This window comes from Rattus norvegicus, chromosome 7, assembly GCF_036323735.1.
Source record: "Rattus norvegicus strain BN/NHsdMcwi chromosome 7, GRCr8, whole genome shotgun sequence".
In the NCBI taxonomy this organism is placed as follows: Eukaryota; Metazoa; Chordata; class Mammalia; order Rodentia; family Muridae; genus Rattus; species Rattus norvegicus.
In genome coordinates this window covers 53,811,804-53,828,646 of record NC_086025.1, presented here as the reverse complement: position 1 = coordinate 53,828,646, position 16,843 = coordinate 53,811,804, and the positions used below count along the sequence as shown (strand labels likewise).

At 42.8% G+C, this 16,843-nt stretch overlaps 2 protein-coding genes across 4 annotated transcripts in view; both read right to left on the bottom strand.

The window, feature by feature from the left end:
- The window catches only part of Ptprb (protein tyrosine phosphatase, receptor type, B), a 104,564-nt gene extending 92,114 nt beyond the window's left edge, over positions 1-12,450 (bottom strand). The window contains exons 1-3 of the mRNA XM_063263482.1: positions 12,297-12,450; positions 10,464-10,859; positions 3,203-3,519 (exon numbers count right to left, since the gene is read on the bottom strand). Of these exons, the coding sequence (XP_063119552.1) occupies positions 3,203-3,519; positions 10,464-10,859; positions 12,297-12,351 (768 nt within the window). The 5' untranslated portion in view covers positions 12,352-12,450. The remainder of the gene's footprint in view (positions 1-3,202; positions 3,520-10,463; positions 10,860-12,296) is intronic.
- A 564-nt stretch (positions 12,451-13,014) lies between these two features.
- The window catches only part of Ptprr (protein tyrosine phosphatase, receptor type, R), a 267,022-nt gene continuing 263,193 nt past the window's right edge, over positions 13,015-16,843 (bottom strand). For all 3 annotated transcript variants that reach the window (XM_063264355.1, NM_053594.2, NM_001113390.1), the window contains one exon: positions 13,015-14,218. In XM_063264355.1, the coding sequence (XP_063120425.1) occupies positions 14,125-14,218 (94 nt within the window). In that variant the 3' untranslated portion in view covers positions 13,015-14,124. The remainder of the gene's footprint in view (positions 14,219-16,843) is intronic.

Genomic DNA, 16,843 nt, shown 5'->3' with positions numbered 1-16,843 from the left:
CCAGCCAGCAAGGCTGTGCTTTTATGCACAGTCAGCACTTTATCCCTTGCAGAGCATTTCCACAGAATGTGCTGGCTCCTCAACCCTTGTCAGCCAGGGTAGGAATGACAAACGAAGGCTACAAAGAAGCCAAGATTATCGAATGTTCATCTGTACACATGGCTGGGGTACCAAGGTGATTTCTTTTTTTTTTTTTTCCTTTTCTTTTTTTCCGGAGCTGGGGACCGAACCCAGGGCCTTGCGCTTGCTAGGCAAGCGCTCTACCACTGAGCTAAATCCCCAACCCCCAAGGTGATTTCTTTAATCAGATTTTTATTGTCATAGCCTTGTGAGGCAGGTGAATACCCATAATGATCTCCGTTTCGAAGAAGGAAGCGTGACGAATAGAAACAATGGCAACTTAAACTAAGTTTCTTCGACACCAAAGACCTAGTTCTTTATGTTTGCATCGTGGCCTGTTAATTTTCTTAACGTTCAGAGATGGAGGTTGAGGAAGAGAAGAGGGTGAGGATTAGCTATGAGAGCAAGTCCTGGTCCAAGCCTTCCACAGTCAAACCCATCACAGCAGCAAGGGAGGGGATGGGAAAAGCGGGAAAGGTTAAGAGAAGAAACCCCGTGTCCTCGAAGCGAGTGGAACATTATTTTGTATGATTATTGAAGACTGAGAGCTGTAGTTCAAATATGTCTTCCTTGGCTTTTGCCTTGAAGTTGCAGTATGCTAGAGAGTGTGGTGACTGAGTGTGTGTGTGTGTGTGTGTGGTGTGGTGTGGGGTGTGGTGTGTCTGTATGGTGTGTGTGTGTGTGTGTGTGTGTGTGTGTGTGTGGTGTGGTGTGTGTGTGTGTGGTGTGTGTGTGATGTGGTGTGTCTGTATGGTGTGTGTGTGTGTGTGTGTGTGTGTGTGTGTGTACACTCTTGTTATTTTCCTCCTTAATCATTTGAGCAAGTCCTTGGATTTTAGCCTCTGTATATCTTAGCTAGATGTGTGCAAAACAGAGCTGGTAATGACATCCGTGGTGCTGATGTGATTTGACTCAGTATCTTGTTTAATGGCCATGGATGGATACATCCCAACAACATGTATATTCCTTTGCAATGTGATTTTGCAGATGTTTTCACCAAGAAGCAGAGTCTATTGCCCTATGCCTTGACTCTGGGTTGGTTCCTAGCTTGTTTTAACCCTCAAATGTGGCAAAAGTAACATTGTGTGACTCCGGAGTCCATACCTCTAGAATCCCCCAGCCTTTACCTTTGGCCTTTTATGAAGCTGGACTAACTTCCCATCATGAAAAGGAAGCTGGTATTGTTTACTGGAGGATGCGAGGTCATGAGGTGAGCCTAGATGGCCGGCTTAGAGCCAATGTCGAATGCTAGTCATGCAAATGAGCTGAGAGTAGATCTTCCAGCTCTGCTGACTCCCCAAGCTCAATGCAGCATTGAGACAGGCACGAATTTGTAGAGGAACCACGGGTATGATCAAATCTACTGCAGTCTACTCCAGCCCAGTCCACCCCAGCCCAGTCCACCCCAGCCCAGTCCACTCCAGCTCAGTCCACTCCAGCTCAGTCCACTCCAGCTCAGTCCACTCCAGCTCAGTCCACTCCAGCCCAGTCCACCCCAGCCCAGTCCACCCCAGCCCAGTCCACCCCAGCTCAGTCCACCCCAGCTCAGTCCACTCCAGACCAGTCCACTCCAGATCAATCTACTTCAGACCAGTCCAGTCTAGACAAGTTCATGTCAGACCAGTTCATTCCAGACCAGTCCGCTTTAATCTGGCCCACTCCAGACCAGTCTAATCTGGACCAGTTCACTCTAGACCATTCAACTCCAGACCAGTCCACTCCACTCTATCCCACTTCATTCCACATCGTTACTCTAACCTGCATTCGGTTTTGTTCTGCTCCAGCCCATCCCCCAAACCTCAACTTCTTTTTTCCCACAAGTTTAAGCATTTTGTTCAGGTGTTTTTGCCAAATACAGACAGTCACAAAACCCATCTTCACTCAAAGATACCACCCCCCACAGCTCAATTAAAAACATCTCAATCTTCACAAGCCAGATGCTATGCAATACAGAAAAAAAAATCCAAGAGAGATTTAAATAGAATTTCAAATCATTGAGCTCAACTGTTTGACTCTCATATTCTTCCCGTGCTCTTTGTCAAAGTTACTCTCAAAGGGCATGGGCTTTGAATTGTGACTTGTGTTACTTTTCTTTTCTTTTTTTTTTCTTTTTTCTTTTTTTCGGAGCTGGGGACCGAATTTTGTGCTTGCTAGGCAAGCGCTCTACCACTGAGCTAAATCCCCAACCCCTTGTGTTACTTTTCAAAGTATCCAACTCCAGTTCTTTAAGATGAATGCATGTAGAGCGTTTCTCTTTTAAGTCAAGTTTGGTCAGAAGGCTGGCCACATTGGAGTGCAGGATTCTGAAAGCTGCACTTGAGAAGCTGTCTTTGGAGAACACATGGTTTTTCTACTCTGACTTCCCAGGGCACAGCCAGTATTTTGCATGAACTTCAAGACAGCCAGAAGGTAAGCTACTGGTCATGTTGGGCGCCTTGTCTAGGAGCTCATACAAACACTGGAGTGGGAAATGAGATTCCAAAAACCAAAACCCAAACCAAACAAACCAAACCAAACCAAAACAACAACAACAACAGCAACAACAGCAACAGCAACAACAACAACAACCCATCCTGTCTGTCATGATCCAAGGCTGCAAACACTGATGGCTGATCCTGTGAGCTCTGTCATACGGTCAGATCTACCCAACATCCTAGGTAGGCGATACTCAGGGTGTTGATGGACAGATGCTTGGCTTTATCTTTCCATCACAGTGACTCTGGAGCTGCCATCGCTTCGTGATTAGAGCGTAACCAGTTTGGAAATGCAGAATTCTGGCCTCAACTTCTATTTATTTCTTTTCAGACTACGTTTAAGACCATGAACCCTGACCTTAGTTCACAAAAATGCCAATCTAGAAGGGTACAGGTATGGCCCGGCAAGCTCAATTTTCTCCATCTGACCAGGAGCCAGAGAGTTCATAGATTTTCTCATTATGCCCAATACGTTTATGCACAATTTGCAAGTGAGGCACAAAGTGACCAATTTCTAAAGGCGCAGTAGAACTTTGAACAAAGCAAGTCTTTTCAAGGGAAGGGCTTTCTGTGACCACTCACAACCCTATCACCCCCTCTCCTTTTACCTCTGCAGTGGTGCTAGAGAAAGGTGGAGTAGTCGACGGACTCCAGGATGTGTCTGTAGTTCCAGCCATGTGCAGGCTGGGGAGATCTCTCTTGCTGCTGCTCTGACTGTAGGGCTCTGCAGTGCTCCCAAGGGTCTCGGCAGTGCTCCTGAGGGTCTCTGTAGTGCTCCCGAGGGTCTTGGCAGTGCTCCCGAGGAACGTCTCTGTGATATTGCTAATGTGGTCTGGGTTATACGAGATGGTGTTAGAAGTAGTGGGGATCTGGGGGGCAGCTGAATTTCTAGTAATCCGCACCGAGACTTCTGTACCCAGGCCAGCTGAGAAGAGAGGACAGTGAGAAAAAAAATCATTCTCATGTTTTATGAATTTTATGTGAATCCTTCACACAAAATGATCTTATTTTGAAATAGGTATCATAAGGCTCAGACTGATCTAGAACCTGCTATGTAGACAGAGGACATTGAACTCCTGACCAACCTGCTTCTACTTCCTAAGTATTCAGGCTATATGTGTGGACCACCATGCCTGGTGTATACAGTGTTAGGTCTCAGACCCAGGGCATGACGCAGGCTAGGCCTGGCAGCCACATTCCCAGTACTACATAAAAACAGTTTTTATGAAGGAAGTAAAGACCCTGCAATAAGGGCCAGGAGATAGATTTAGTTTATAAGAAAGTCAAGAACCCCTCAGTGAATGACAATACCTATTTGCCCTGTCCAACTTACCCAGTCTTCATCTGTCAGTTTTATATGTGGAGGCAGAGTTATGAACACGTCTATATGAAGAGGCCAGGACTGCATAGAAGACAGAGTTCAAGTTGATTCTATGAATTCCTAGATCACTGAATTGGTCTCAGGAGTGGTCTATGGGTCTCCAGAGATCTTCCCAGACTCCTGAGCTTACGGCACTTACTAAGCTGTGCTGTGGGTGGATAGTCACAGCTTTCACTAGCTTCTCAAACTAGCGTGTTAGTTCCTGTGTGGTTAATAGCATTTATTTCTTTAACCATAATGTAAACATTTATGATGGGGACACTTGTGTTTTTAATTTAACTAATATATAAAAACATAAAATTATTTATTAATTATTAACGTTTATTAATAATTATTAATTGTAATATTAATTATTAATGTATATATTAATTATTGATGTTTACATTCCCACATACCTTGTATGATGATTAAATCAGATTAACATTTTTTTTTTGGTTCTTTTTTTCGGAGCTGGGGACCGAACCCAGTCAGATTAACATTTACTTCCTCCAACATCTTTTTCAGATTTTATGGGACAAATATTTAGAATCATTTTTCTAGTTTTGATATATCCTGTACATTCCTTATTACCGCTGACTGTCAAATACCACATCAGAATGTCTCGCTCTTGTCTAACCATAACATAGTGTCTATTGGTGGGGAGTGTTTTTAATTCTGTGAGTCTTCAATTATGTTGAATTTTCTCCTCTGCCTCTCTCTCCTCCTTCTTTCTCTTTTTCTTTCTTTTTTGTTTTGTTCTTTTTCTCTTACTTGTTTCTATCCTTCCTTTCTTCCTTTTTTTGCTGGGCTTTAAGTCATTGTGTAGCAATATGTTAGGGCACCTCTACACAAGACAAGGGATTGGAAAATCCTGCAAAGGACTGGCCAACATGGTATGCTTGGATATTTCACTGGCTTTGGAGATGCTGAGTTGCCAGGAATGCAAGCCCAGAAAATCCTGTCGAATCAGGTATCTGTAACTCTGAGGACTGTGGGCCTTAAGACTTCTCTACTTGCTCATTTAAATCGAACAAATATTTATTAGGCAGCTACTATGTGCCAACTTTAAGAGTGACTTTCTAGTCAGCCTTATTTGTCCCTCTTTTGAGCTCCATTTCTTCCATTCTAGTTTTACCTGACGAGTACATGTCACACACCAATGCGTGTGAGTGAGAGCGGCCAAGGAACAAAAAATGTTTGCGGCTGAAAAGATCCGTGTATGACTTAAAGGGATATAAACAGATACTCTCACAACTGTTATTAAAGTAACCATGGCAATTAAGAATTCTTTCCTTGAGATGCAAAGGGCTGTGCAGAGGGCTTTGTACATAGGTTTATTATATATTATAAAAATTATATATTATTATTATATATTATATGTCATAGAAAATAATATATAATTAAATGTATATTATACAAATAAATTTATATATAAATATTATATGTAATATATTATATGTCTTGTATAAGAATGCCTCTTAAAAGTATACTTAAATTTTATCTGAAATTCAAATGTAAGTGGTCATCCATGGGTATTGTCTGCAATTTTGATGTCCTTTGATGTCTACTAAATCTCCACTTTGCTAGCTCTTTGGATGCAACATCAGCTGTTAATTTGTTTCTTTTCATATCCTTTAATGCTTTGACTGCCTCCGGCCAGGGTTACACACTCTGCACACAGCGAGAGGGTAGCCTCAAGGAGCTCCCTCTGAATGGATTCCAGGATTCTACCTGAGGCTTCCTCACAGCTATCTTGGGAACAGTTACTTTCTCAGGTTTGAGTTCTGAGTTTAGAGCCTATGTTTCCTTCAGCAGGCATCTGCCAGGGTAGGGATGCAGAGTCAGTGGCAGTCAACGTCTCTTCACTTTCTGTTTCAGCCAGTGCTGACTCTCTAAGTTAAGGACCACGTGAAACAGTTTTAGTTCCCAGACCTTGTTACACAGTAAGGACGGGTTAAAGTAAGGAGTTACAACCCCAATCAAGCTTCCAAATACCTAGTATGCAGTTCCGTTCTTTCTCTGCCAGGCTGTGCTTCCTTTACTGAGAAAATAGTTGGTGAGTTTTTATCGTAAGAACTTGAAAAAAAATTAGTCACCTCAGTGTATGAAGCTAGACTCTCCCAAAGTTGGATAAGTGATCAAAACGCTCTGGAGACATGTTCTGCAAATAGCATTGAAGATGTTATCATTAGGTACAGCTTTTGACTTTTATGTGGAGAAAGAACTCAGTCTTCTGCAATTGTCTTTAATCATCCTCAGGTATTTTTAAAAAATACCTTAGGCCAAACTTATGTATTATCCATTTAGGTCACCTCTTTTGCTTTGTCAAAGAAATATTTAAATCTAATATCTCCTAATTTCGTGTCTGTATGTCTAACTGGTATGATTTAAAAGCTAGAGAAGTTTTAGCCTGAGTGATCAGTTCCCATGTTTTGTGGATTTTAAATCAGTGGTTAAAGAGAATTGGTGTTTGAGCCACCTTTAAAGCTGGCTTGTCTTAGCCTTCCTCTAGAAACTGTGACTCACTGGATTTAGTGTGGGTCCTAGGCTCTGCACTTGTAACATATTCCCTGGGTAAATCTCATCTATGACTTTAGCCACATACATACTGTGAGTCAAAATGGAGTCCTGTCTCTAGTTTTCGCATGCTTTCCCTCTCTGTCACTGTTTCTCTGTCTCTGTCTCTCTGTGTCTCAGTGTCTCTGTCTCTTTCTGTGTGTCTCTGTCTCTGTCTCTCTCACTGTCTCTGTCTCTCTGTCTCTGTCTCTCTGTGTCTCTGTCTCTCTCTTTCTCACTGTCTCTCTGTGTCTCTGTCTCTCTTTGTGTGTCTCTGTCTCTCTTTCTCACTGTCTCTGTCTTTCTATGTCTCTGTCTCTCTCTGTGTCTCTTTCTCACTGTCTCTGTCTCTCTCTGTGTCTCTTGCTCTCTGTGTCTCTGTCTCTCTCTTTGTGTCTGTCTCTGTCTCTCACTGTCTCTGTCTCTCACTGTCTCTGTCTCTGTCCCTCCTCCCTCCCTTTCTTTTACTTTCCAAGTTCTGGGATGAAAACCATCAAGTGTGATAATTTCTTATGCGGGTACTGGAGGTTTATTAAATAGATAGGAAGAAAGAAAATCCTTGTTATAAATATACAAGGCTCTCAAAGTAAGATCGTTTTTCTATTACTAACCTCTTTTTTGGAATAGACATTTGAAGTGTGCTAAAAATAGTTGACCTTTAGGTGTTTGGGTGTCTATAATATCTTCTAATATTCTATAGAAGTCTGTAGCCATTTCCCAATTGGTGTAGGAGGGAGATGTTATGCCTGTGGCAAGGAAAAGTTCTTATACAATGGAACAATATGTTAAAGCTATTTTTAACATTTTATTGTGCCATTGCTACTGCATTGTTCTCACGTTACAGTCAAATTCTTCTTAGAACACAATTAAGAGTAGTGGGGCACCCTGTGTTCCAGCTAAAACATTTTTGCCCTGAGACTGTTAATAGTTCTTTGTTAGGGCAAGTTCACCTGTAAGATGATATTTTGTGTGTTGACTGCTCCAGGTCAAGACCATTCTTTGAAAACCTTCCCAAAGGGCAACAAAGTAACTAGATTCAGAAATAATCACTAACTGAGGTAATATTTTTTGAACAACAATAAGGACAGTAAACAAATTAGCTCCTTGTCTTGATCTGATACAAATAATATTCATGTTGAATGTTGAATGACATGTTGAAAAGAGTAACTTGTATTAGAGGCATTTTGTCCTAAGAACTTTTAGTTGTATTAGTCCTTCTACTTTGGAGAGAATTGTCAAAGATAATGAAATATAATGAATGTGTCTATTAAGAGTGAGTAAATTGTGCAAAAGAGCTAACAATAAAGATGGGGGGAGGTGCTGTACACACATTCATACTCCAGACAGGATTGGGCTTCAAAAAGGTGAAGGAGAAAAGGATAGGGATTACACAGTAGTTTAGTAAGAAAGAATAAAGATGTTTAACATTTCAGAAAATGAGTCAGTGAAATAAAAGACACACAATTGGAAAGAAAGTAAAAGCAACAAATGAAAATTCATACCAAACACACAACATAGTAAAGTGCTAAAAAAGAAAAAAAGATAGGAGCAATTAATGTGGAATGGGAAAGAAATATTAATGGACTCAAAGAGTTCCCGGCAGCCTGATAGCAACCAGTTCTGCACAGTACTGTGGGCCGCACTGTGAGCCCTGCTTTTTAGAATTTTAAGCAGACAGGTGAGGAGTTTGGAGACTGTGCTCGTGTTGCCTTCTTGATGACTCAGAAAGATAGTGTCATAGCCCTGTTTTTAAAAGAATGGCTTTAAAATAGTGATTTGAAAAAAAATAACTATCTGTAAACTGGTTCAGGCTGGGTGTGGTAGCACACACCTGTAATCATGTGCTTGGGGAGAAAGAATCCTCTGTAGGAAGATCTGCAGTTAGTGAGCTTCAGACCAGTCTGGGCTGCACAGTACGACTTAATCTCAAAACACCAAGGCCTTGCACACAGGGTTGAGGTGAATGCATGCCTTGTGTGACTTGAAGTTAGAGATGGACCTTATTTCCCATGGGTGACAGCACAACTATTGTTCGCCATGGTTTTGTGTCATTCAGGACAGACTGGAACAAACCAGCCACACGGAAGGAACTGTACAGATTGGCTCTATGTGCTGCGTATCTTCTGATAAAGTTGAATTTTCTAATAGACAACAACATTTTATCCTCTTGGCATATATAGCATTGATACAAAAATTGAGACCATCAACCTTGATGCCTATTGCACAGAAACCTTCAAACACCTTCAGCCAGTATCTAATCAAGGCCTTACTGAGCAGATGGGTGAGGGACAGAACCCTATTTACAGACTAGCAAGGCAGAAAACTTCAGATCAGTCTCAGAGGTAGGTAAGTTAAAAAAATTAAGGTACAGTGGATGCTAACCCCCCAAAAGGGCCATGGAGCACATTATGGTTAGTGCAGGAGCACAGGTCCTGACTCAGAGGTTGCTGTGAAGGGGGAGAGGTGTGAGGGAATCTTGGGAATCTGTGTTTTCAGTGAGTTCTGACGTTTCCCCATGGCACTGGTATGCAACCAGCTAGAAGAAAGCCAATGGCTCAGCACTGGGAAGGATTGGGGAGCACTGGGAAGGACTGGGAATCTCTGGGTCAGCACTGGGCGGTACTGGCAAGCACTCTATTAAGAGTTGCACATTAGACCAGGAGTTAACTTGGGTTTGGAATGACATTGCATCATGATGGACTTCAGTCTCTGCACTGTGGAGAGTCATCTCTAAGTGATTCTCCCAGTGGTTTGTAAGGCCTTGGGACTTTTCCTTTCATGGGCCTCTGACTTTTATCTTCCATCCTGAGCCAGCCTCTAACGGAGGAGCAGATACACTATAAAAGTAGTTAACTTCAAGAGAAGGTGGAGCTGTGCGTGCACTCCATAGACATTCCTGCTTAGGACCAATTATGCACTCAACTAGGAATTTGTGCATGTGCATATACATATTTATGTGTATATATCATCTAGAGACATCAATATTAATAATTAGAAAGTCTGACTACACATTGACTTTTTACTATTTCAAAAAAAAAAAGTTCTTTCCAAGTGATGTGAACATTGATCTGAGTTTCAAAAGGATGCCACAGCACCAGTTTTCACTGTGAAGCTCCTTCTGTGCTCTCAGACTCCTCCTCACCGGAGGATAGAAGTTTCTAGACCCACAGAATCTAACTTCTTGACCACTAACTTTAGTCATTGCATGTTCGTGCTGGGTCTTGGATGTATATTCCAGTACTTAGAAGTGTCTGATCACAGTGTCTAGGACAAAAGATAGACTCAAGAAACAGTATTTTGGAACTGAGGAGATGACTCTGTAGATATGAAAACCGACTTCAGATCTCCAGGGATCTTGGAGAGGAACACCTTCAATAGCACAAGTCTGTAATCCTAGCTCTCCTACTGCAAGATGAAAGACAGAGACAGGAGGATTCATAAAGGCGTAGAGGCTGCCTGGTGCGGTGTGTGCAGGGGTGAAAACGAGATATTTTCTTAAATAAGGTAGAAGTCAAGGACTCAGACACAGGTTGTCCTCTGACCTTCTGACCTTTATACAGGTAAGAAGTGACACTCACACGAGACTGTATGTATATATGTAAACTCCCTCACATCCACACATACACATACAGAATATATATACACAAACACACAAATATACACACATATATACATACACACATACATACACACACATACACATACACACATTTTGAAATTTGAGCAAGTATAGGCAAAGAAAGGAAGGTAAATGACAAAGGCAGAGAAATTGCTGACTTTAATGAGGATGATGCCATTTTCCATGGTCAGGTACCACTTAACGTGTTTCTGTTAGTAAACGCGTGTATCTCCCAAAGGAAATAGACTGGAGCTCATGGCTCTCCCTGGGCTTTGAGAAGACAGGACAGTTAGCAGTCTGACTTCCAGAACTGATTTTGAAAGGACCCACTCACCTTGCTTCAGACAGAGGCTTTCATTGACCAGTCTCCCCTCCTTGTTGAGTTCTAATTTCATCCAGCTATCGAGGTATTTACTGATCTTCCTGACCACTACCTTACGGTTTTGTTTCTTGAGGAAGAGCGAGGTGTTATCCACCTCAAGGAACCCTCCCTGAGCATGGCAGGTCCATCGGGGTGCCTGGGCACAGGGAGTGGCAACCGCTGGTCGGAAAGGGCCCCCTGAGGAGTTGGAGATGCTCAGGCACAATCCAGATTTAACGTGAAGGAACTTCCCATTCTCAGTTGACAGCCACTGTTGGTTGTGGCTGGTGCCATTGCATGAGCTCATAATCACCTTCTGATTTATGGAGAGGCACTGCTGTTTGCGCACGTGGACTATCTGGAAGCCCTCTGGAAGATGAAAGACTTATGAAGTACCTTGTAGGGCCATGAAATAGCAAAACCACCTGCCCACATCTGAGCCAAATTAATAACACCAGGCTTACTTGTATTTTGACCTTTCTAGCACTGCAAGTGAATAGTCTCAGATTTAGCTCACATGACTTAAAATCCTAAGGCAAAGACAGATAAGCAAATCCCCCCACCCCCAACCAAATCAACCCAAAGCATCCCCCAAGCTCAACCCATCAAGCAAGCAACCAGACAACCAAAAACCCCTTCCCAAACCCACCAAACCAATCAACCCACCAACCAAACAAGCAAAGCCAGAAACAATAGAATATTTTCAGGCTGACAATGGAAAATGTCAAGATTATCACACATAGCACTCCTCTGTGAAACTTTTGAACAATCTAGTAGGAACATATCCCCTATTGGAAAAATGAAAGGAATCTTGGAAAAGAAACGAAATCATCCAAAGATTATGGCTTTCCATTGGATGAGGAAAGACAAATATAGAGTGGCGTATGCCTTATCAAGGTCAATTCAATGCACAGCTTGGTCCCCTTGAGTCCTTTAGGTCTCTTCCTGTCATAGCCCTGTTCCACTATGTAGAAGAGAGATAGACCTCCCCTCATCCACAGCTCACAGAGGAAGTAAATATTTGTTTACGAGCTGCATAGTTTGAATAAACACTTTTAAAGATTGGGCACATTTATTAAAAGATAAAACACAAGGGGGTGTCCCATCTTTCCTAGCCTAACTTGTGGCTGGTAGCAAACAACGAAAGTACCGATTACCAGAGGCTAAGCTCCCACCGCCCCGCAGAGCAGCACTGGTTTTATAACAATGTCTTTAGTTTTCCACTGAATAGCAACACATTAAAAAAAAGTATCAGAACTCCTTAAAGACTAAATGCCCAGTTTTTTAAACATTCACAGTAAAAGAGTAAAATATCCAGGCTCAGAGATCATTTCCAATTAGTTTTTAACCTAAGCAACCTAGGTCCCTTGGAAATATTCAATCCTTCCAAATGACAACTAGAACACATTTCCTTGTTCCTTTAGTTGCACTCCTTATGTATGTATTTTCCTTAAAGTGAAAGAAAGTAAAACTCTAACTTGATTAGAAGAAACAGAGTGCTTATACAGACTGTTACGTGTAAATAATAAAAGATGTCTGCTCAGAGCTCCTCACTGCGACACCCAACCTTTCAGGAGTGTCCCAGGCACTCGGCAAAGGCTTATTTTCTTCTAGAGAGAAATCTCAGAAGTGTGGCCAGAGCTGTCTCCTTTAATCCCCCCAACCCCCATCTCACCAGCTTTGGCTCTCTTGCCATGGAGACCTGGGTCCTGTTCTGACTTACTTCAGACACCTCCCCAAAGGCTAGCAGCCTCCTGGGCTAACTTTGAGAGAGATGACTCAGGAAACTGAGGCAGACCCACTCACCCAAGCTCCCGAGGATCAAGCAGGTCAGTATCGTCATGTAAAATTCAGCCTCCATTTTCCACTTAACGACGGTTCATGCTTCGCTTTGGGGAAAAAAATTCTCCCAGATAAGAGAGGCAAAGAGTAGGAAGGAAATGTGCTTCACGGAGAGGGGAAAAGTCAGTGACACACTTCCTCCAATTGAATTGTTTGGGGGAAGTTTTACACCAGTGTCCTTTTGTCTGTTTCCTTAGAAAGGAGGGATAATGATCATCTCTTTAAAATGGAGAGCCAGCCTCCAGGAGCCAGAATAAAGCCCACAAAGTCTTCCCCTGCCACCCGCTTTGGCACATGATTATGTCTTAACCTCAAGATGGAGAGAGGGAATCGTAATGTTAGATAATTGCGTCTTCCTGCATCATGGCTTCTTTTCAGGTGATAGGATTCTGCCCAATCTACGTAAGCCATGCAATTTATGGGCTCCGTGACAAGGGATATAAAGACATAAACACGTACTGTTTGTATAATGAGATGCTGGCGTCTATAAGGAAAACCACGTAATGACGGCACTCAAGATGATTATCTCTCAAGTGATTACAAGATTGCAATTGGAGAGAGTCATCTCCCCCCCAGGAGAAGACTAAAATTAAAGCCATCGTATTACCTACTTCAGCTTATCCACATGCACTGTGGCCTTTTCTCAAACGGGGGGTAAGAAAAGAATAGGCTTCACTCAATATTTGCTGTTAAGAGTCATTTATTGGGAGTACGAAAGTCAACTTTGCTGCATTGAAAATTCACATCTGAGCAGAACATCTCATGTTTGCTGAGTGCGGTTATCTTGCCTTCATTGGTCTCTTGAGGAAGAAAACCTTTTAGAAATTTAAGGTCATGCGTGCATGACGGTGTCCTCAGAAAAACTTTTGGGGATGAAACAGGTTGGAGCATCCCCAAAGGCACCTGCTTCTTACTGGGAGAGAGAAACCAAGTAGACACTATATTCAAAAATCCCTTCTTAGTAAAAGAGAGATGAGTATTTAAAATTATTGATACTTTATAGTTACTATAAATTTGTTTATCCCCTTTTAAAGTAAAACAAGTCACAATGTAGAAATATAGTAGTTAGAGTTGTAAAACAGGAGCTACCTCTATGCTTAATAATAGAATATATATGCGTACATATACCTGTAATGTACATATACATATATATCCAGTGACAATCATTGTGCTCTGTAATTGATCCATAGGAGATACTATAAATACACACTTATTAGAGATAATCAAGACACATCTCCATATAAAATAGTTACTGCCTTTGATTTTTTTTTTTCAAAAACAAAAAACGTCATGGTTAAAAATCCATTGTCGGTCACTTGCAACTTTAGCAGCAAGACTCTGGTAACTGAGATAGGTAATAGCACTTAATACAGGAACAGTTGAACAGCTGACAGTCCAGTCACAAGACAGGCTTTGTGAACATTAAAGCATCTAACACAGGATAACGATATCTTCCGCAGCTCCTCCAGTCACCATAAGCACAGACTCTGAATATTACACATACAGGTTCTGTGTGAGAGTCGACACAGACAAAACAGAATCCTCCTCAGGCTGCATGAGGACTGTCACACCTCCATCAGCACAGGTCCTTCGGAGTAACTAGGGGGATGCCTAGAACACAGTCCTATACACAAAGGTGGCAATCTTTCAAGTTACCATAGCTTCCACAATCCACGCCTCAGGCTGGCTTTAGAGCCTCCTCATCCATCGTGGGGAGCTCCTTCTCGGAGCCCTCAGTAGGTAACTTGACGAATCACCCGTGATAGATTGACGCTCTGGTAGATCTTCAGAGTCACTGGACCGTTTCTGGCGAAAGTCTGCTCTCGAACAGGCACAGAGCGTGGTGCACAAATTCATACTGCTCACTGGTTTGGACCATTCCACCCCTACACAGAAGAGATGACAAAGTCACTCAGTTTTGCTGAGACCTTATAATACTGTAACCTAAACATGAGGCCGGAACGGGAGTCTCACGCCGAACAGGCAGAAGAGCTGATCTAACGATTGTTATTCTGAAACTCTTTTTACCATCCTGGCTGGTTAACACGTCAAGGTTAACACATCAAGGCGGCCACATGTATGCACCAGTGCTGTGTCACACTAGCATAGGTTAGTGACAGTGACGAGGCTGGTGTGGACAGGCCTACCTGCTGACACTCTACTCACTGTACATTTCCTAAGGACGGGCCATGCTAACTTTGTCGATGGCCATGGTATTCACTATGCTTCTTAGATACTTAACACGCACTTTACTTCAGTGTTAAGGGAAAGGTGACTGGGAAACTGAACGCCCTGTTAGGCCAGCAGCCACTGCATGCATCTCACGACCATTGCACCGCTTGACGGTGCCATCTTCTCTTGTGCTTCTGTTGGTTCCTGGTGGCTTTGGAGGAAGCAGGAAATGCAGTACCATGTACGTAGCACATCATCTAGTTGTGTGGTAGGTCATGCTATCCAGGTTTTTACATGTATATTATATAATGTTCATACAACAACAAAGTTGTCTAATGATACATTTTCCAGAACATCTCTCTGTAATTAGCAACACATGACTCTCTCACTCTCTCCATACACACACACAGACACACACGCGCGCACACATGCGTGTATATGCATGTATACACAGTCATACACACACACACACACACACACACATATGTATACATGCATATGGCTTAATATAATACCAGGTACTCTAGGCACCTGATTATTTATTTTAGTGTTTTGAGAAAGGGTCCCATGTAGTTCAGGCCAGTATTGAACTCACTCTGTGGCAGAGAGTGACCTCCAACCTTGATCCTCCTGCCTCCTGGAAGCGCCTTTACCTATGTACTGTTAGCAGAGCAGGGGTCGAACCTTACGGATGAATACGTGGACTCTGGAGTGGGTCAGACCATCCAGCTCAAATACTCCTTGTGCTCATTTTAAACTGTGGGATTCACACAGGTTCCTTAAAAGCACTTGGTTTTGTTCCCTCTTCTGCTAAAGCGAGGTGATGGCTATGCTCTAGTTAAGAGCATTTGGTCTACCCGGAGCAGCTGGAGGAGTAGTAGCATTTCACTGGAGCCTCATCTGTCCTGCTAAAATGCATTCTCCACTTGGGAATAAGCGTGGTGGAAGTAGGCTGGCTAACAAAGCACAGCCGAGCTGTGTTCCAGCACTCTTCCTACAAGTCGAAGGTCTACTGTAAAGCGGTTTAAGGTTATTTGGGCACCAACCAGCCTTTGGCATGCTAGGCATCTAAGCACAATAGTGGGCAGGTCCTTCAGCTGGCTGGACCTGGGAATTGCCTCTTGCTTTTCTTCTTTGTTGGAGACACTGCCATCACCAGCTGTCCAGCATCCCCGTGACACAGATCAGTGGAAGGCAGCTGCTTTGTGTGGAAACTGACCACTCCATCCTACCTTCATATATACAACACTTTAATCACATTTTCTCCCAGGGTGGTGGTTCTTCTGCTTGACAAAACTGTCAGACACTACTGTAAACATTAACCAGCCTTTCATCTCACTGAGTAAGAGTATCATAAGAGTAAGGATCTGAATTCTTCTAATCTCTCTGTGACTGTTCACAGAGAGTCCTATTTTAGCTTCATCCTTTGTTTTATCTGTTTTTTTTTCTTTTCCTAATGGTGGTTGGTACTATTCAAAGTAATTTTCAGACCCTGGAAGCACTTCCGACTTAAAGCATGACGTGTCGCTGCCACTGTCACATGACTTCTGGTTAAAGATAACCGAAACCAGCCTTGTCTATAGGCTTCCTCAGCCTGCCATACTACCAAAGCTGCAAGGCTAACATCCTGTGAGCTAGGCAGTGATTCCTCAGGCAGGTTTGACATGGTGCCAAATCCTTGTATTCTGCAAGGAATAAAGAGGCAACTTTGGTTTCCTGAGGTAGCAACTTCTGCGAAAAAAATATTACCACAGTCTTTCCAAGGAGAACTATACATTCTGTTTTCCAAGTACTGACTGGTCAGAACTCGACAACAGAAATGGCAACTAAGGAACCACGCTCTTTTCCTAGTTATGCGATGACGTCTGGGAAAGTATCTTTCTAAAAAAACACAAAGCAGGTGTTCAGGAGATGCTAGTCTAGACTTCGAGGCTTGGGAGATGCAGCCACGGTAAATATTAGGGCAGCTGCAGGGCATGGAGAGGCACCTCCCTTCCTTTGACATTCCCTCAGAGAATGGAGACTCCTACGTCAAGCTGTGTGCTGTAAGTGGAACCTCTGTGTTCACTGCCTCTTGTGGGCACTGACTGCTCTGTGAACGTCTTCTTACCATTTACCTCCCCTTGACTGTTCTGTTCAGCGCTTGGCATTAGGATGTCCAGTGGATGGGCCAAAGGAATCACAGTTAAGGTCTTAGTAACCATTTCACTGGAAGTGGCTCACCAGTGTGTGACCATGGCGGGAACAGAGTCACTGTGGCCAAGTTCTGTTGACTCTAACAGATTCAGTTAACTAAGTCAAGGTTGCTGCAGTGGCCATCGAAGGTGGGGGAAGGTGGG